General features: G+C 41.5%; 1 protein-coding gene across 1 annotated transcript in view; it reads left to right on the top strand.

Annotated features, from left to right (window-relative positions):
• The window catches only part of TRPC7 (transient receptor potential cation channel subfamily C member 7), a 96078-nt gene that overhangs the window by 29569 nt on the left and 45931 nt on the right, over positions 1 to 20578 (top strand). The window contains exon 2 of the mRNA XM_060271662.2: positions 3645 to 3827. Within this exon, the coding sequence (XP_060127645.1) occupies positions 3645 to 3827 (183 nt within the window). The remainder of the gene's footprint in view (positions 1 to 3644; positions 3828 to 20578) is intronic.

The raw sequence follows: 20578 nt of genomic DNA, 5'->3' as shown, positions 1-20578 counted from the left end.
ATTTGTGAAAAGGTCTTCTAAAAATTTGTCCGGGCTTCAGAACACAAAACAGAATAACAGAGGCAGCTGCATAAAGATGCAGGTAGCATGAAGAAGATCCTTCAGCCTTCTGAAGAAGTGCATTCTTGAACCAGTGATAGTTTGAATGTGGGAGTGCTCAAGGAGGACAGGGTAGATGATCTAGTTTTGATTAATGTAGAAGATGGTGGGAGCTTTGCCTCCAACGGGAGGCCTCCTGAAATAATAAAAGAAAAGGGACTCCAAACTGCTAGACCTATCAGTAGTAGTACTTCTGATCCTGCATTGTGGCCAAAAGTAAGGCACCCTGCATTTGTAGATATAGTGGCTTCCAATCAGCCAAGTGAAATCAAGGATGTGGCTTTTCCTCTTGATGAGAACAAGCATCATATCTGGAAAGTTTATGCTGAAAGTGTTTTAGACAATGGTGAGAAGGTGACTTGGTGATGACTTGTCTACTGTGAGAGTACCAGCAAGGCTTTTGCTTCTGTTGCAAAACATTTCCAAATGGCGGCTCTGCCACTGGCAGTTCTTTACTTTGGGGTACTAGGACCAACACCTGAGTGACAATCTGAAACAGCATGAAAGTTCACCCAAGCATTTCACTGCATACTACAACTGGATAGAAAAAGAAGCTAGATTTAGACCGAAGAAGTGTATTGATGCAGAACATCAGTGAATTAGAAACCAAGAAATAACCGTGAATTTAGATACTGGCAGCAACAACAAAAATATACCCGGTCTCAGCACAAGGAAATACAAAGCAGATTTTTTTAGGAATGGTACCCTCTGAAAGAGTGTTGGAAAGACTTCCAAAGAATCCAGAAAAGTGTAAGGAAAAGCAACTCATGACCTCATCAACAAACAGGTTTAGCAGTCTTAGGTTTTGGTTGATTGCCTAATTATGTGAGCCTCTGAATTTAATTAACTCATCAAAGCTAATTTGAAAAGATCTCTCGAGGCTGTGAAAGATTATATTGTGACTGCCATTTGTATTTGCTGGTTTGGGACCATCTATCAGGGTTTTGTCATTGCGTCAACATTAACTTTAATCTTGCTTGAATGTCATTGTGTTTACTCAGTCTCCAGTTTAGGGTTTTACATCCCCATGTGCAGTGGTGGCTCATAAGCAGATTACTCATAGGGAGGGGACACCTGGTCTGAATGGTCACATGTGGAGAAGGGTGTGTGCTCTGTGTCCTTGCCAGTGAGCATCATGAGGCAGAGGTCACCTTGTGCTAGAGTGTGGCTGTTAATTGGCCACTAACACCAATGGCCTGGCAGCGAACGTCTGGTCAGTCAGAAGCCACATAACTATGTAGTGATGATCCAAACACTCCACTGCTTCTGCTGATTGGACTATCAACTATGATGATGATGATGATGATGATGATGATGAGAGAGAGAGAATTGCTTAGATTAAGAGTCCAAAACAACTGCCTTTGCAAGAAAATTCTGTTCAACGCCTTTATGCCTGAGAAATCTTTTAGGAGATACTTTTTTTAAATAAAAATGAACAGTGCATTCCCCTATGTATCTACTCAGAAATAAGCCCTATTGCCTGCAGTGGAACTTATTCCCAGATAAATGTGTGTAGGATAGCATTGAAGCCTAGATTATTCCCTCAAAGGATTCTTGTGTAGAATCTTTATTGTACATCATCATGCCATTCTAATGATCTTTGTTCTCACATTCTTTTATTTTCATCAAAGGATTTTTGGCTACCATGCAGAGGTTGGATGGCCATCTGTCATGGATGCTTTAGCTGAGATTCCTGCATTGCAGAGGGTTGGACTAGATGACCCTCGTGGTCCCTTCCAGCTCTATGATTATATGAGTTTATGCAACTGTTTAATTTGAATTAACCATTTGTATCATGCTCTAAACTAAGCAATGCTGACCATTATGATTGCTAGTCATAAACAGGAAACCTTTGTCATTTGCAATATAGAAGCCTTTACATTTGCAGAACAGAATTGGGACTAGCACATATTGAAGAGGCAGTTTGACCTTTCCACAATATGGTTCTTTAACACCTGTAACCTATTTGGGCAATTTTGATTCTCGCTACATTCTCTACATCTGTATGCAGATTGTCTCGTATAATAATTATGTGCTTTGTATTTGTTGCAATCATAGTTTGGAACAACAGGGAAGCCTGGTTGTGACTTGCTTCCATAACTCTTTCACTGTCTGCTTTTTGAAAAAATGAATCAAAGTAACGTGCAATGAAGCATTGATTCATAGGATCAAACTTTTTATTGTATGCACTGTTAATAGTTTACCACTCCTCTTGGTAAAATATTTGTACCTTCTAGAGAAAAAAATAGTGGTAGATATCTGTGTGCCTGCAGAAGCAAACATTCCTGGTCCTTTCAAGTAATTTCAGGTGCAGAATGTTGCTTTCTCAAAAGTAAGAGATCATGTAAACCACAGATGACGAATCGAACACATTTACCAGAGTGTACCACTTCATGCTGCAAGGATCATAAGCTAATGCTTATCACCCTGATCCTTGCTCATGAATAGGGATGCCACCCTTAACACACCTACCAGGGAGAAAGATGTTCCTACAAGTCGCCTTATTGTGGCCTTGGTGCTGCTAATGCATACAAGTGTTTCACAATATTCATACAAAATCATTCTTATCAAAAGGCTATCTCATATTCCCACCCCTCAATCCCAGTGTAAATCAGGTTTACAATTTCTATGGATATTTTTACTCATTGGATTTTCTGCAGAAACATTGGGTTTTATCCAGCACTGCTGTTCCACTAACACAGCAGAAATCCACTTGTGCAATGGAACTTGCACCTCCTCTCTCCTGCAGCCTCCACCAGACTCTCAAAATTTGTTCCACAGGGTTGGGTGGAAAATAAGTGAGTGCTGCTCACGCAGTGCATACCCTCCAACATTTCTCTGATGAAAATAGGGGCGTCCCATTCCATAATGATAATTTTACTATTTATACCCCACACATCTTACTGGGTTGCCCCAGCCACTCTGGGCAGCTTCCAAGATATATAAAAACCATAATGAAACATTTAAAATCTTCCCTATACAGGATTGCCTTCAGATGGTTTGGGGGGGTCAGATAACTCCACACCCTCCAACATTTCTCCGATGAAAATGAGGATATCCTAAGGAAAAGTGGGACATTCCGGGATCAAATAAAAACTGGGCTGGCTTCTCTTAATCAGGGACGTCCCTCGAAAGTAGGGACACTTGGAGGGTCTGGCAGTGTTGGATACAACCCAATAAATCCAGTTTAAATGGGAAAATAATGTGGGGTGGCATTTTGGTGAGCCGGGTCAATGCTGGCAGGGGCTGATGGAAGTTGTAGAACATTGTAGGAGCCTCTCAAACATCTGGCGGTCACTAGGTTGGTGACAGCTGCGCTTTTGGGGGTCTTCTGAACCTAAGACAAAACTTTTCAGGGGCCCAGGGGAGTACAGTAGTCAGACAGTAAGAACCCCGTTCATATGTCCTCATGCAAGCGCTTCATCAGATGACATACATTATGTTTGTACACAGATATATTGTGGCCTTCAAGTTGTAGGTGGCTGTAGAACCAAGTAAATTCAAGCTGCGATGTTTAAAACATTTGTTTTTCTCTGTTTCATTAGAATGATTATAGGAAGTTATCTATGCAATGCAAGGATTTTGTGGTGGGTGTGCTGGATCTCTGCAGGGACACAGAAGAAGTGGAGGCTATTCTGAATGGAGATGTGAACATGCAAACATGGTCTGAGCATCATCGCCCAAGTCTGAGCAGAATCAAGCTGGCCATTAAATACGAGGTCAAAAAGGTAAGCATCCCATGAGCCGCTTTGTTGTTGTCTTTTTTCTTTCCTTTTTCTGTTTGAAAGCCAAATACAAACTGATAAACCAGTGGAATTACTATATGGATTTCAGTTCAAAGCTTTCACACACATACAAAACTGAAGGGGAAACTGAAAGCAATGTTGGCAAATAAGGAAGAGCGAAGGGCAGTAGGGGAGAGTAATAGCCATGAAAGTGTGTGCTGCCGAACCCTGGAGCAGGTAAATGTCCAGCTTTTGGCATTTATCTTCTTCTTTCACAACAGGGGTGACCTGAGGCTTCTGTGTTTGATCCTTGGGACTCTCATCTGGCCATGGCACAGCCCTCAGTTCCCTGATTTGAACCCTTCCTGAGCATTTTTGCCCGGCTGGAATGTGTCCTTCAACTCTGATAATGCTTGTGCTTGCCTGGACAGAGGATGGAGAGGGGAGTGGGAAGAAACAAGCATTCTGTAAATTATAAATTCACCTTTATTGCCCTGCTCACTTTTGCCTCCGGCACCACCAACCAGAAGATTGCCCAGAAAAGAATGCAACCCTTGGAAGGAAAAAGCTCCCCCCCCCCCGGACTTATATACAAGTCCAAGACCTATAGTGTACAGTGAAGAATCAGCCTAACATTACAGATGGAGTATTGTTATTTTAAAAAATATGGACTGGAGGGAATTCACTCCCTGAAATTGACTGGGAGGGGGGTTTCAGGAAAACCCCAAAATAGCATGTGATGGGAGGAGAGGAGGGATCATTCCGTTTGGCAAGTGGAAATGCTTGCAAAGATGGAATGTTCATCCTAGCGTGATGTTGAATTTGACCCTTATTAATTCAATCTACGTATATGTATACAATGCTAAGCCTCACCTAGGCTGCTTGATGAATTTGATTTTTGTGAATTCTGGCCCAAATGGACCAGGGGAACTCTATTGCCCATCACCTTTCCTCACATGTTCCAAATGTACTGACATAGATCATGGTTTGAGAACTTATGGGAAAATGTGCATTTTGAGAGAAAATTTGTTTAATAATACATATTTAATTTTGCAATTAATTTAATTTAATTAAGAGCAGTAGATTAATGCAGAAATAAGGTAGATTGCAAATCATATTGCAAAAATGATTGAATTGCCCATCCCTGGCCTAAATGAATGAATTCACCTTGCTTCCTACCGTAACTGTGAAAAAAATCTCTTTCAGTTCAATGCTGCATTGCTTTGGGGCCTAAGTACTAGCTATAATGTGGTCCATTTGTGCAACAAAATATGCTTCTGGCTTCCTAGACTATATAGATTTGGCAGAGGAGAAAGGGATCACCACTCCATTTCTCAGAATAAAATCATTTGCAAATAATTTCATCTGAAACTGGCAGAGCATGCCAAGAGAGGGGGAGGGACGAGAAATGGAAAGAAATAGATGGATGATGCAAGAAAACCTGCTTTGTTTTAGAGTCAAGTCACCTGGTATGTTAAACACACACACACACACAGACACACACAGAGACACAAATACAACCATTCTTAGTGCTGACTGCTTTTCTCAAAAACTAGAAAAGGAATAAAGCAGCTGTGTGTCAGGACCCAGTTCAGATCAGGATGGCAGTGCAGTGGGGAAATAATAATTTAACCCTTTCTGTGCTGGGCAAATAACAATTTGGTGTGAATTTTGGCAGGAAATAATTGATTAGGAAGGGTTAATCCTATCCTCTCCCCCCTCCCCTCCCCCTCCCACCTTTATCCGAGCCTGAATTGGGCTCCCAGGTGACTGCTTTTTCTGAAAAAAGGGAAAGCAGCCAGAAATTTAATGTATAGCTTGACCCCTAGCAGGATCATTATAAACTCTCTCTTTTTTATTGTGGACAAGTGCTATGTGAATGAAAGCCTGGCATTTTTCACCTAGGAAGCTTCCCTCATTTTTTTTTAAATGCTTGCCCAATTTATTCTCCGTCTTTCAAGGGAACAAAAAAAAAAACCCCATCAGAACTTTGTCCTTGTGAAACGGCCACAGCATTATTTTGCCTCTGCTAAAAGGGAAAACTGAAAATAAAAGTGGCCAAGAGAGGGAAAGCAACAGCCTGTTAAAAGCATGGGAAATTACTTTGTTCTAGTCAGGGTATTATCAATGGTTCTCTGTTGCGAGCATGAGCTATGCAAATTGATAATTTCTTTCTTTCCTAGGCCTGGGTGGTTCAGATTAATTATTTGTACAATGTACTGTGATGGAAATTGGGATACTGTAAGTGGACTGTAGAGATGTTCCAAATTTTGTAGCTAACATCTGTTCCCTCCTTTTCCTCCAACTCCCACCACCTGCTTAGTTCTGCCTCTCGACAGCTGTGGCCAGAGACGGCCTCTTCCTGTTATCAAAGCAATTAGTTCAGACTCTAATACTGCAGGGCCCTCCATTTTAATTCTCCCAGAGAGATCCTGCGTTTATCCATCATCCTTGTTGTAGGATTTGAGGTAGTGTTGCTTTGAAACATCGGCAGGGAGAGGGGTTGGAGGGGGTTGGGGAAATGAACGAACCAGGATTCACAAGTACTAGCACCGCTGTGTGATATTTGAACTGTCTCTTTATGCCTGCTCTGATCTTGATTCAACCACTCATTTGGCAAGTCCTCTACATTCAGAGGAAAAGGGTGGATTAGAAAGTGGGCTGCTGGGTGAAGGGAGTAGATAGGAGAATGTGTTCCAAGACAAATAATTCTTCTTATTAGTCTTACAAATTAATTTTCAAACTATTGTGCAGGTTTTGTTGTTTTGTCGTTTTGTCGTTTAGTCGTGTCCGACTCTTCGTGACCCCATGGACCACAGCACGCCAGGCACTCCTCTCTTCCACTGCCTCCCGCAGTTTGGTCAAACTCATGTTCGTAGCTTCGAGAACACTGTCCAACCATCTCATCCTCTGTTGTCCCCTTCTCCTTGTGCCCTCAATCTGTCGAAACATCAGGGTCTTTTCCAGGGAGTCTTCTCTTCTCATGAGGTGGCCAAAGTATTGGAGCCTCAGCTTCAGGATCTGTCCTTCCAGTGAGCACTCAGTGATTTCCTTCAGAATGGATAGGTTTGATCTTCTTGAGGTCCATGGGACTCTCAAGAATCTCCTCCAGCACCATAATTCAAAAGCATCAATTCTTCGGCGATCAGCCTTCTTTATGGTCCAGCTCTCACTTCCATACATCACTACTGGGAAAACCATAGCTTTAACTATACGGACCTTTGTCGACAAGGTGATGTCTCTGTTCAGGACATTAAAAGTTGTCCTGAGCCCACCCCTTGCTGCAACATTTTTTGTGGGTAGCAAAACACTTATAGGAATCACACTGATTCAGATCTGAACCCTTTAAGAAACTAACTGGAAGTTTCATAGCCATAAATCTGTCAAAGTGTTTATAATGTTTTTAATGTTGGTTTCACTTTGTGAGTTGCTTTTGGCTCACTTTTTGTGCAGAAAGTGTCTAATTCATACAGCTAATAATAATTGTTGTTGTTGTTGTTTTATTTGTTAACTGTATGGAGATACTCTGCATTGCTTCCTGGATGGATGCTGATACCTTTTTAAAGGTTATGTACTGGGTGTGTAAGGACTTTAATGCCCAAAACACATTCTCAGGCACTTGAACAACCTATTACATGTGAGCTGCCATTATATAGCAATGCTTTCTCCAAGCTGATTCATCCCATCCCATCGCAGAACTGTACCTGGGTGCTCACATATTGATGTTTCGCACACTCAGCTCAGTGTCCATCACCTTCTGGGTTACTTTCACTGTTGTTACAACATTGCAGGATGCTATGGATAATGGCCCAAGATGACAGGAGCTTTGGCTTGTGTGTTTTCCTAGGTGGCAAGTTGGCAGCACATGACTCTAGCTAATACACTTTTTTAGATGGCTGGTTGCTTTGCCTAATGAGCAGTGGCAATCGCTGCTGGTATTAAAAGCAAAGCTGACTCAGACAAGGAACTGTGGGATATGCTTGCAAAAATAGGAACCAAATCTTAAGAGATATGCAAATAGGATTGGATCATATCTTAAGCTAAGCAAATTGCACAGCACCACTCCAACTAAAACAGGGCCTGGTTTTGGTTTTTGGGGGGGGGTTTTGGGGGGGGCATATTTGTCTCACACTTTCCCAATGCAGAGACTTTATCTTTTCCCTTTGGACTGGTCTTCTATATAATTGCCTACATAGCTCATAGTATGTTGGCTGATGCCTTGCAACTAAATAGTGATGCAGTGGCCATGCTCCCAGTGGTGTGAAAATTCACTATACCGGTACTAATAGACTGGCCATCAAAAAAAGACTAACTTCATTTCAGAAGTGTTTGGTAGCAGGGTGAATGAGAAGCATCCATTTGTGGGCACTTTCTCCTCCATATGAACGTTGACAAGAACCTCCTATAGGCAGAGAAATGGGGGCCCAATATAAAGCTCGAATGAATGCCATTCAGTCTGGCCCCAATGCATTTGGGTGCTCTTACTGCATGCTGTCAAATGGACGGCCTTGTAATGGACAGAAATATTTTACCAAGTGGCACATGTTTTACGGTTTACCAGTGATGGTTTCTCCCACAATCCACTGGTGTTCTCTGACCTTCCCATTTGGGGAAATAACCTTACTATCAAAAGAATCAACTATAGTGGACGTAAGAGGCTAAGAAACAATGAGCATTTTCGAACTGTGGGTACAACTTTCACAGAATTATTCGGCCTTGTGTTCTTTCATGCACTGTTTCTCACCAATTATTAAACAATCCCTTGAGTACAAAGAACTTTGGGCATGGGTCTAAATGTTGCCGAAATGCTGGCTAAGTCATATTCTCTTTTCAGTTCATTTCTCCCATCAGTTGTTTATCAGGCTTGCCTTGAAAGGCACATCAGTAGTGAAAGCGTTCCTTCATAAAATATGCCTGCTTTTTCTGTTCTGCCTGCTCAGCAGTTGCAATATCAAAGGAAATTGGTGTGTGTGTGTGTGTGTGTGTGTGTGTGTTCATGGTGTTTGTTGTGCTATTAAAGAGCAGTACACATTTTATGACAGCCATGAAGTTGGTTCACCATGTAGATCTGATAACTTTTACCCATGCTATGACAGATCTTCCATTTTCAGTGTATCTGAAGAAGTGTGCATGCACACAAAAGCTCATACCTATGACAAACTTAGTTGGTCTCTAAGGTGCTACTGGGAGGTTTTTTGGGGTTTTTTGTTTTTCCTGTGTGTGTGTGCGCGCGCATTTTTAAAGCATTATCACCTGATTTGTGAGGTGACCACTGCAGAAAAACCACCTGAGATATATAGAGATAGTCACATAAAGCAGTCCTTGTATATCACTGTCCTGTTCTGAAAAGGATCTGAATGACTGCTTGCCTGAATACACCAACCCTTCCTACCTCAATATCAAAGTCTCCCTCTCTCTAGCTTAGATAAGGAAAAATGGTGTCAAATTTCATTCAGAATAAATATAAATTAATTTGAAAAAATGCATTTGATTTTCAATTCAAGACTAAGTAGTATCTGATTCAAAACTTCCACAGAGGCATTTGTGTAACTGCAGCAACAAAGAAAGTAGGACATTTGATTGATGTGAAATTCGACCAAACAGTATATTTCTCTCGCCACTACTGTTACTGTCTGCTTACCAGAAACTCTTTGGGCCATTGATATTTTCCACACATTTCAACCAGCCCTTAGTCTTTTTTATTTAATTCATCTATACCCTGATTCCCCTTATAAACCCAAAGTGGCTAAATTGGTTTATTTTGTTTTGAAATTTTCTAAACTCTGTCTTCATTCAAAACATGGCTTCTGGGGCAGTGTACTCAGAAATCAAATATCAATAAAATATTCCATTTTCTAAAACATATCTGCACTTTCATTGGTTCAGCAGCCAGAATTTCAGACTCAGCCTAAGCAATTTTTTAAAAAATTGCACAGGTCTCATGTTCCTGTTCAAGAGTTTTTCTTTTTCTTCAAGAAATATAGACTTGTTATGTTGCAAACATCACTTAGTCCCATCCTTTTATCTTAATTTATTAGTTTGCTGGAACTAATTCACCAAAAGGAAAATCTTCAATGTCCAAATGCCAGATCATAGGTAGCCCATATTTGACTGAGTGAATATTTCTCTTCTTTTGCAGATGTGAATAGAGCTGCACAATGTAGCTTAGAGCTACCTGAATACTCCACTAGCTCATACAAATCTGTCATCCTGAATTTCCATGGGAACCAATCTATTTAATATTCCAGCCACAATCTGCATTGATTCATATCTTGTGTTGTCCCATTCATTCCATTGCTTATTTTCACAAATGTTCTTAAGGACTCCAGAGGCTTTCAGGGATATCAAAAGAAATGTCATAATTAAGTCAGCTGGCATAAATAAAAAATGCCATTCAATAAACTGCATTGCTTATGGTGATAAACATCACCTCAACCCAGCATGGATAAAATATCCGTTGAAGCCAGGTTTTGTACATGGATCCTGTTCTGGATTTGGGGTGACAACAAGCTAAGTCATAGTTAGAGAAATCCATGAACTTGCTATTTAAGTCAACTGATTTTCATAGATCTACTCTGAGTATGGCTAATATTTGATGCTAACCTGTGCAGTGTGCGAGAGCAGCATCCATGTGTGCGCTTGCTAGATCAGGTCAATTTGCTCATTTTATTTCTATAAGGCATTTCTACCCCACCTTTTACTCAAAAAAGGCTGCCTAAGCAATTTGCAAAAATTTGTACTACCGTATCATTGCTGACCACACTTCTTTGAATATAGTGTGTCAAATCCATGTGCCCCTTCTCCAAATTTCACAGGAAATTACCAAACACCATTGGTCCCACTAACTCAGTAAACTAGGTTATCATGTTTCTATATATCATCTCTATCTATCTATCATCTATCTATCTATCTATCTATCTATCATCTATCATCTATCTATCTATCATCTCTACCTACCTACCTATCTAATCTGTTTATCTATGGTGATATCCAATTATGCTCATTTGCAAGTGGAACAGATTTCAGTGGAAAGGACAAAAGTTCTTTCCCCTCTTATTCCCCTCTTCTCTCCCCTATCCCCCTTCTAACACCCCATTTCAAAGGAGAAAAGGAATGGGGAAAGTAGGTGGCAAGGCCACTCCCAGAATTTCTTTAAGAACAGCTGCACCTGGATTCCATAATCAGTGTGTACGCTAAGTTTATGGAATATTCTATTCGGTGAGAGTTTCTCGTATTTGAAATGCAAATTTCAGTGACTCACACTACTTTTTTTGCCATTATGCATTACATGAGCTTAATGAGTTTGTGATGTACGAGTGGTCTTAACAACCTGTGTGTGCAAACCCATTGCCAGGCTCTTACTGGTGTAAGCAGTAGATTAAGCAACCATCCAATGCTTCATCTGAGTAAAATATCCAGTGGTGTTATTTTATTCACAGAAGGCTTTTGGATCCAGGAGAGAAGAACAGAAGGGCTGGAATCAATTCCACTGATTCACCCTTGCTGCTGCAGCTCTATTTGTCCCCCCCCCCCCAAAAAAAAATCTGCCTCAAAGGGTTGGGGGACAGAACAACATCATCAGAGGTGCCAGAAGTGGCTCAAGAAGTGGGAAAGTGGGGGGCTTCTCTGATCTAGTGGGGATTCTTTTTACCTACCTTAGGTGTATTCTTCAACATACCATGGATGCAGCAAAAGTGGTGGGTATTAAACTGGGCCATCCACACATTAATTGTTCAATGCTTCCCCACATTATTGCCATCTGGGGGAGCAGTCTTGTGCTATAGTGGTGGGGGAGGAAGGAAAATAACAACCAGACAACCCAGAGCATTTGCGGTATTAAAAGGTTGCAGGATTTTAGTAGGAAGTTACAGGAACAAACGTAAACAACGCAATATGTTTGTTCCAATACTTTTGCAGGCTCAGACAGAATTTTACGTGGGAACACGTATAAAGTAGGGTCATTTTCTCTCCTCCCTTCCATTCACAGAATAACAGCTGTGTGTATCACCGTATTTTGTATCTTACCTCTTTTATTATATAACTTTTATTATACCTCTTTTATTATGTAACATTCTAGCCTCCTTAGTCGTTAATGCTTCCTCCAGCAAAAGCTGTCTGATCCAGGCAGCACTGCTAAGAAAGAGGCCTTTAAAACTGATGATATTCCACCTGGTAATCATTGAATTAAAGATCCTCTAAGATCCCTTCCCCCTTTCTGATCTTCAGAGCATTTTGGAGTTACCTGGGCTTCATTTCAAGATTTTTCCCTATAGCCACTGGCAATCAGTTGCAGTCAACTGTTGCGTGCTGTGCAGTGAAAACATCCTCTGCAAGATCAAGAGAGCAACTTGCATTAAAGAGGAAGATGGGCTGGGAAACCATCTCTGTGTTAGTCTTCCTGCGTGCAGAGGTCTGGCCAAACCATGACTTACACCTGTCTGTTAGGGGTGTGCAATGGACTCAGACAAATCTCAAATCCTGAGGCAAAACAGCATGGGTGGCTTGCCAGAGGTGAAGTACGATCTCTGTGAGGTAACACAAAACAAAGTGGAACTTTGTGGCACTTCAATGATGTATACATTTAAAATAATGCTGCAGACAAACATCTGCTAAAAGTGAATAACAATGTTTCTAAGCTGGAAGGTGAAATATTAGTTGCTCACAAAACACTAGAGGATACAAAATAATTCATTTTCCACCTACGCCAAGTCTTAAATGGATGCCTCTACAGTACAGTGGAACCTCGGTTTATGAACATCTCGGTTTATGAATTTTTGGTTTACGAACGCCGCAGACCTATCTGGAACGGATTAATTCACTTTCCATTACTTTCAATAGGAAAGTTCGCTTCAGTTTATGAACGCTTCAGTTTATGGACAGACTTCCGGAACCAGTTCCACCATGCTTCGGGTTAAGTACGCTTCAGGTTGAGTACGCCGCCGAACCGTCTGGAACGGATTAATCCACTTTCCATTACTTTCAATGGGAAAGTTCGCTTCAGTTTATGAACGCTTCAGTTTATGAACAGACTTCCGGAACCAATTGTGTTCATAAACCGAGGTACCACTGTACATGAAAATCAACTGAAGCTATCCTGAAATTTGGCAGAAAGTCATGCCATTAGGAGGGGCACCCTTGTTGGCAAATTCCACCCAATGCCACACACAAATTCAAATGCTGTAGAAGTTTAATTTTTTTTAAAAAAATATGCAAAGCACAAAGGCTTCTGGAACTATTAGCCTATAATTTGGCAGGCCATATCCACTCTGGACGAGTTAGTAGGCCTGTAGATTTCCCCCCCCCCCCACTTCTGTCAAAAGGAGGGAAAACTTTTTAAAAAATTCCCAGTGGTGAAATCATGGGAATGAAATAGACTCGGATGAATCCCAAGCTGATGCTATGAGGTGGCTTGGACCTATACACAAGCCATTTTCCAAAGCATCAAATTGTGGTCTGAACTCAGTCTTGTGCCCAGTTGCATACTCTTTTTATCTGTTCTCTCTATCCATTTACCCACCTGTTGAGGCTGGAAAAATATGATATAAAATTAAACTGCTTAGAGGTTTTCTTTCAATCAAGCAGCATATAAATTTTGTTAAATATTTTTTTAAAAAAAATCTAAAGGCTGCAGTATTGAAGTCCGTGGAACTCATTTCTATGTCAACATGCATAGAATTGTACTGGATGCTGCTGTTTTGATGTAATATTTCTTTAATTTCAGGCTCTGCATTCTGTGTGGCTTCCAACAGCCTTGAATTTCAAAAGATTAGAGCAAAACAAGAGAGTGGCATTCTGTTTTGTTTTTAGTATTTTAATCTTCTGGAAACACTAAGAGGGGCTTGACACAATGTGCGTTCAAATCAGCAGAAACTGTTCTACTTACGTCAATACTCTCTCTCTCACACACACACACACCCCATGACCATATTTGTTTATTCCATAGATATCTACTTGCTGTAGGAGCTTATTAGCATCTCTTTATTACTTACTTTATCAAATTCTTGGAAAACAAAGTAGATTTACTGGTGAGTGTTCTGTGCTTTAGAATTTAGCACTCTAAATGATAGTGGAGAATCCCACATATAAAAGGATCAGTATTATATATTTCATAGAATGCATACAAATACATACATACATACATACATACATACATACATACATACATACACTCAGCTTGCTTCACTTGCCATCCCCACTACTCTCCCACCAACCCTCTGGCCCCAAAGCCTCTCCCATTCCCCTTATTCTTACTCCTTACTCCTCATCAAAGCCCTCCCTTACTCCTTGCCCAAGCCCCCTCCTGTATGCCCCTCCCCTTACTCCTTGCCAATCTCAACAGCTCACCTGTGCCACCACACTGCCCTTGTTGCTCATCGCCAGGCAGGTGGTGCTGTGGTCTAAACCACTGGGCCTTTGGGGCTTGCCAATCAGAAAGCCGGCGGTTCGAATCCCTGCGACAGGGTGAGCTCCCAGCTTCTGCCAACCTAGCAGTTTGAAAGCACACCAGTGCAAATAGATAAATAGGTACCGCTGCGGCAGCGGGAATGTAAACAGCATTTTTGTGTGCTCTAGCTTCTGTCACGGTGTTCCGTTGCACAAGAAGCAGTTTAGTCATGCTGGCCACATGACCCGGAAAGCTGTCTGTGAACAAACGCTGACTCCCTCAGCTTGAAAGCAAGATGAGCACCACAACCCCATAGTCGACTTTGACTGGACTTAACCATCCAGGGGTCCTTTACCTTACCTTACCTTGTTGCTCAAACTGCCCCACTGTAAGCCCTGCTCACTCACCCCACAAGCTACCTGTCTCCATTGCTTTCCTCACCCTGCAGTCTGTCACCAGAATGACAACAGACCAGTGTGTACACACACATTTACACACATATGCACACGCATTTCCAATAACCACGCCTCAGATTAACATCAATGGGTATGATACTGCCATTGAACCACTATATATATAGAATCAAGGCAGGCTCTGATTACTTCCCACATATTCAGTAGTAGTATATAGATAAGCAAAGGTTTAAAATAACAAAGTCCAAGCTATGAATTATTATTATTTTGCTTTTCTCAGAATGCAAGTAGCTCCAGTACTATAGTGAGTAGATGAAGTATCCTGCAACATGGCCTCTATCTTTATAAAACACCAAGGGAAAAACATCACAAATATTACTAAAATAAATAATCTGACCTTTGTAGACGAAATCTGTACTTTCATCTTGCCTTTTCATGCAGCCATAACTGCAAAACAAAATAAAACAACAAAACAAAACAAAACAAACCACCTTGGGACTGTGGGTACATCTTATCTGTACGGATAAGAAAGTGATTTTTGTTGTTGTTGTGGTGGTTCTTGTCAAGGAGTAGCACTGGGGCAGCTTTTTATACACGCCGTCAAAAGTTGCTGTTGTGTCAGATAATGGAAACAGAAGAAAAAGCCCACAATGAACTTCAAACAATCCTCTCGCCAAGGGCCTACCTCCAACATTCTAGCCCTACTTGAGTGTTCTACTCATGGATCAGAAGAACACACATGGGGCTATGACAGGCATCCCCAAACTGCGGCCCTCCAGATGTTTTGGCCTACAATTCCCATGATTCCAGTGGTTGGGGAAGATGGGAATTGTAGTCCAAAACATCTGGAGGGCCGAAGTTTGGGGGTGCCTGGGCTATGATGAGTAGCCCCTCCTAATGGTGTGTGTGTGTGTGTGTGTGTGTGTGTGTGTGCAGTGCAGACATCTGACAGAAAGGCGATCTGGAATGTGATCTTGAACCCCTGGTTGCCCAGGGTTCTGGATCATGTGTTCTGCAAGTGTGGAGTCTCCCTCCCTACCTTCCTTCAGATGCTTGTACTGTACATCAGACACCAGGCCAGGAGGGTTGGTCAGCAGAGATTCTGGCTAGCATTTAACTGTGACTGGAATGCCGCCCCACAAGGGGCATTCTTTCAGCAATAAGAGATGTGGCTTCAGCTGTTCCAGTTCTCAATAGGAAAGCTTTAAACTCTCTCATTGAAAGCAATGAGCATTTGGGCTCCTGGGCAGAGGGGGGGCATGTAAACAATTATAGGATGGAGAAGAGAGGCCAACACATGACACCTTGACTGGAGGCAGTGGTGCCAGCTGCCTTCTTCCTTATCTTTAAACTGGATTTGGATTGGACAGCTCTTCAAACAGAGAGCTACATTCTGTATAGTACAGGTCTGGGGCCCCATTCAGTAGAATGAACAGGAAGCCCCCCCCCCCTGCAGAACTAGCTTACCACATTTAAGTGGTAAGTGAAATGATACACATTAACATCTAAAAAACCACGCCCTTCAATAAAACAAGTCCAGAGTCTAAAAATTCTTAACAGCAGCACTACCCAAGCCCCACCCCCCAAAAACTGGAGCCAGAACTGAACATAAAATCAATGGTGGTGGGGATGACTATATTATTTATTGGATTTCCTTCCAGACTGGGTTACAGCAAAATGAAAATGCAAGATTAAAATCAGTTAAACGCATTATGGAATACCTTGAATTTATGTTGTAAGTATGAAAGGCGCAAGCCATTTTGTAATGAAAATGTGCTTTCCCCCTCCCCAGCACTTTTCGTTTAATATAGCCCAGTATGAAGTCAGTAGTCTTCCTCAGGAGGTGAGCCATTCATCATCTTCGTTCGACGTCAAGTGCACCTCTTTCTATGCCACCAAATTGCAGCTCCCCAGAGCCCAGCTCCAGCTTCCCACAGCTGCCAGTACAATTCTTTCCTCGCCATGAAAGGCACAGCACCTCCTCTCAGTTTAATTAACAACTAGGCACATAAATTGGTTTTGGGGAGAAAAAAAATTAATAAAATTTAAACAGTTCTCCAGATGGCTTTGCAAATTCTATTTAAAATACAGAGCTGATTCAGGAAACGTCCCCCCTCCCATAATTTCATTATTAATAATTAAGATTGGGAAGATGCTCCAAGCGGACGGCTGCCTGCTCCATTAAATTTGGATTTTTCACTGCATTGGTCACACACTCAAGATGCTTGAACCTCCCCCTTCCCACATGGAAACCTCTTTTCCTCTCCTCCTCTCTCAGCATGTTGGAGGACTGGCTCATTTATTGGGTGGGGAGGGTGTTTAGTTAGTCACTTCTGCTTCAAGTCTCTTATCTCAGTTTGCATGACAGGAAGAGGTAGCTGCAAAAGTGAAAGAAAATACAGTGGCCAAGGAGAGGCCAGGCATACGAAAAGAAATCAGTTCTCTGTGAAACAGAATACAGTTGCTGCAGCCAGGAGGGTAAATAAGCTGAAGGAAGCAAATTCAGGTATCTTGGTAAAGATAAACAGAGAACATTTTAAAAACAACAACTAATAAATAGCAGTAACATATAATGAGTCCTATTGGATCAGACCAAAGATCCTTCTTATGTACCATTCTGTCCTCAGAGGGGCCAGCAAAATGCCTATAGGAAGCCCACCAGCGTGTCATAAACACAAGAACATTCTCCCCACTCCTGATCCCGGAAACTGATGTTCAGAGGCATGCTGCCTTTGATACTGGATGTTGTGCACAGCCATCTTGGCTAGCATCTGACCCAATACAGTGGTACCTCGGGTTACAAATGCTTCAGGTTACAAACGCTTCAGGTTACAGATTCCATTAACCCAGAAATAGTACCTTGGGTTAAGAACTTTGCTTCAGTATGATAACAGAAATCGTGCGGTGGCAGCGGGAGGCCCCATTAGTTAAGTGGTGCCTCAGGTTAAGAACAGTTTCAGGTTAAGAACGGACCTCTGGAACAAATTAAGTTCTTAACCAGAGGTACCACTGTACATAAATACTGGGGAAAAGGCAAAAATGAATAATTTGGGAACAAATGCCCATACCCTTCTGTTTAAGCTCCAGTTGGCAGGCAACGTTCAGATGCTACAAAGTGCAGAGGTCTGTTCCTCTCATTTTCTTCACAGAACAAGGACCCAACAGAGGCAGGTTTAGGCGTTCAGTCGCATTGGGTGCAGAGCTTCGGGGGTGCCGGCAGGGACACTGCAACTATTATTTAGAATGGCGCATGAAAGGTACTGAATTTTGCCATTGCACAGGGTGCTGCTGAAATTTGGGACCCCAAAGTCTGCCACTGGCCCCAGTTCTCCTTCAAATATCCACAGTACTTCAAACCCCACTTCTTTCTTCCTCTGCCTTTGGGTCAGTTTCCTGTGCGAGCTCTCTAAGCATGTGACTCCTACACTCGTTCTTAGCTTGTCAGTCTCCCTAGCAGAAACTCTCAGCCTTCATTCATCCTGTTCCAAACTTTTCAACAACTATATTGTAATTTCCTTGCATTGCTTTTCAACAACTGTATTGTAATTTCCTTGCATTGCTCTGCACCCTTTGTGGTTTCTTGCCTAGATACTTATCTTTTCAGAGTCGACATAAATAATCACAATGTCCTCACTGGCATGGATATCTCATTTAGCATGTTATTCACATGTGATTCATTTTATTTGTATTCTTAAGCTTCCTTTTTCTTCACTGCTCATAAAAGAGTTCATTGCCTTATAGGGTATGGAGAAAGCTATTGAAATAAAATGGCAACCCAGACAGACCACAGATTAAAAAATTTGATTACTAAAGTTAAAAGGATTAATGAAACCAATTAGTGGCTCTTGCGGAGTGTGTGACCTGGGCTGCTCCCAATTTAGTCTACATATATTTCTCCAGGAGCAGCAAACCCTTTAAAGTATGTTCTTTTCATACTGTGATGCTAAATTAATGTGAATACAAGAAGCAGAAGGGAAACATTCTGGCATTAAGAGTTAATGGAGGGTGAGATTCCAAATCTTGTATATTTACCTAACTCAGGGTCAAACATAAGGGTGGGCAAACCAGGCAAATATCTGAGGCACTGTGTATATTTGGAGAACCCCAACCCTGTCATGGACTACCCTTCTCAGCTATTGCTTTATTTCTGTAAGCATTTCTGACTTTCTCTAAGCAATTTGTAGATTAATATCAGTAAAATAGAAACTTGGTCAATAGCTCCAAAAACAATTTGTAAAAGCAATGTCAACACAAAATTAATGAAAAGCAGCATAAAGCCATACGCCAACATAAAATCAGTAAACAACACTGAGCCAGCAAGCAGAAGACAAAAAGTAATCTTTTAAGAAGTAAAACCATGGAATGTTAAAAGTTGGGGAGCACAAGGGGCTTCACCTGGCACCCCAAAACTTTGAAGGTGGAGAGAGAGCACTCCACAGCAGTGGTGTCACTCAAGTTATTCATCCTCAATTCTTTTGCTACCAACACTAAACTGGATGGCCACTGTGGTGTGAATATTCAGCAGGAGGAGGGTATAATACGAAAATGTAAAACATTTCTGCCTGTTCAACAGGTAGTGTATATGAGTGTGGGTGACTGTGATATCAATTAATTCATTCGTCTGTTTGCAAAATGCCCCACCTTTCCCCTCAAGGGACCTTAGGATGGCAAACAACAAAGTAGCAAACAATACAATAAAAAATAAAATAAATTGCAATATATATACATGTAAACATTTTAAGAATGGTATCACATTGTTCATTTATGCCATAAAAGGGAAAACAGAATGAAGTAGATCACTTCAGGAAAGTATGTGGGCTAATTTTTCAGTAGCCTCCAAGAACATTCTGGAACTTGGTCAAATCTCACGGAACCTTCCAGACTTTTTCAGAACAGCATTTTCCTTGAACCTCCTGGAATGCCTTCGCCATGCCCTCCATGTTATGTAAGGGCAAGGCATTGCCAGTCAGTCAGTAAAATACAAAAATGAAGTCAGAGCTCAGCTGCAGCATTTTGAACTTTGTTCGCTTGCTGTTTTATTGACTAAAAATGCCACTGGCCAATCATTGGATCTCACTGGGGCCGTGCTTCATTGAGTGAGGGCAAAGGCAAGAAAAGTAACCCACTGAACTGATGAACTGTGGTTAACATTCTTAAGGTGAGGCCAACTGTGGCATTATTTAAACCTGGCCTGTCCAATGTTAGTGCATAGTTCCTTTTCTTGATGCTAACACCTATCAGTTTCTCTTAAAATTCAAAAGCTCTTCTAAATCTAGAGGAAACTTTTGTTCATATTTGCTTGTGAAGGTTATGAAGTAAAACAGACTGACAACTCGAAGCATGCAAAATTTGCCATCTTACATAAAAGGGATAAATAATGTGCTCAGGCTGTGTGTGGGCTACAAAGGCAATAAAAAAATCATGTATTCAAAAGTTGGACAACAGGGAGCAAAAAGCACAATGAAGTCTGTGTGAGATGGTGGCTTAAAGTTATGGAACACTTTGACTATGCCTGCAGAGTGAAAGGAAGATGAGAAATGTGTCCTTTTTCTTGATGTGCCAAAGCAAGGCCAGCCATATTTACCCCTGTTCTCTACAGCATATAGTCTGCAGTTTTTAACCATGACAATTTTGCACAATAAAATGCTGTGTGCTCATAGTTATGGTGCATGCGCATAGGATTGCAGCCACAGTGGTTGACTTCCTTCCTTCCTTCCTGTCTTTTTGCAAGAAGGTCTTCACCATAATATGAAGACTTTCGTTTTGATGTTTTCTTGATAGTGTCCCTTTGTATGCTGCATTCTAAATACAGTGGAACCTCGGTTTACGAACACCTCAGTTTACGAATTTTCGGTTTACGAACACCACGGACCCACCTGGAATGGATTAATTCACTTTCCATTACTTTCAATGGGAAAGTTCGCTTCAGTTTATGAACGCTTCAGTTTATGAACAGA

Source organism: Zootoca vivipara, chromosome 2 (genome assembly GCF_965207765.1).
Source record: "Zootoca vivipara chromosome 2, rZooViv2.hap1.1, whole genome shotgun sequence".
Taxonomy (NCBI): Eukaryota; Metazoa; Chordata; class Lepidosauria; order Squamata; family Lacertidae; genus Zootoca; species Zootoca vivipara.
The sequence above is the reverse complement of the archived record's forward strand: the minus strand, read 5'-3'. Positions and strand labels throughout refer to the sequence as shown.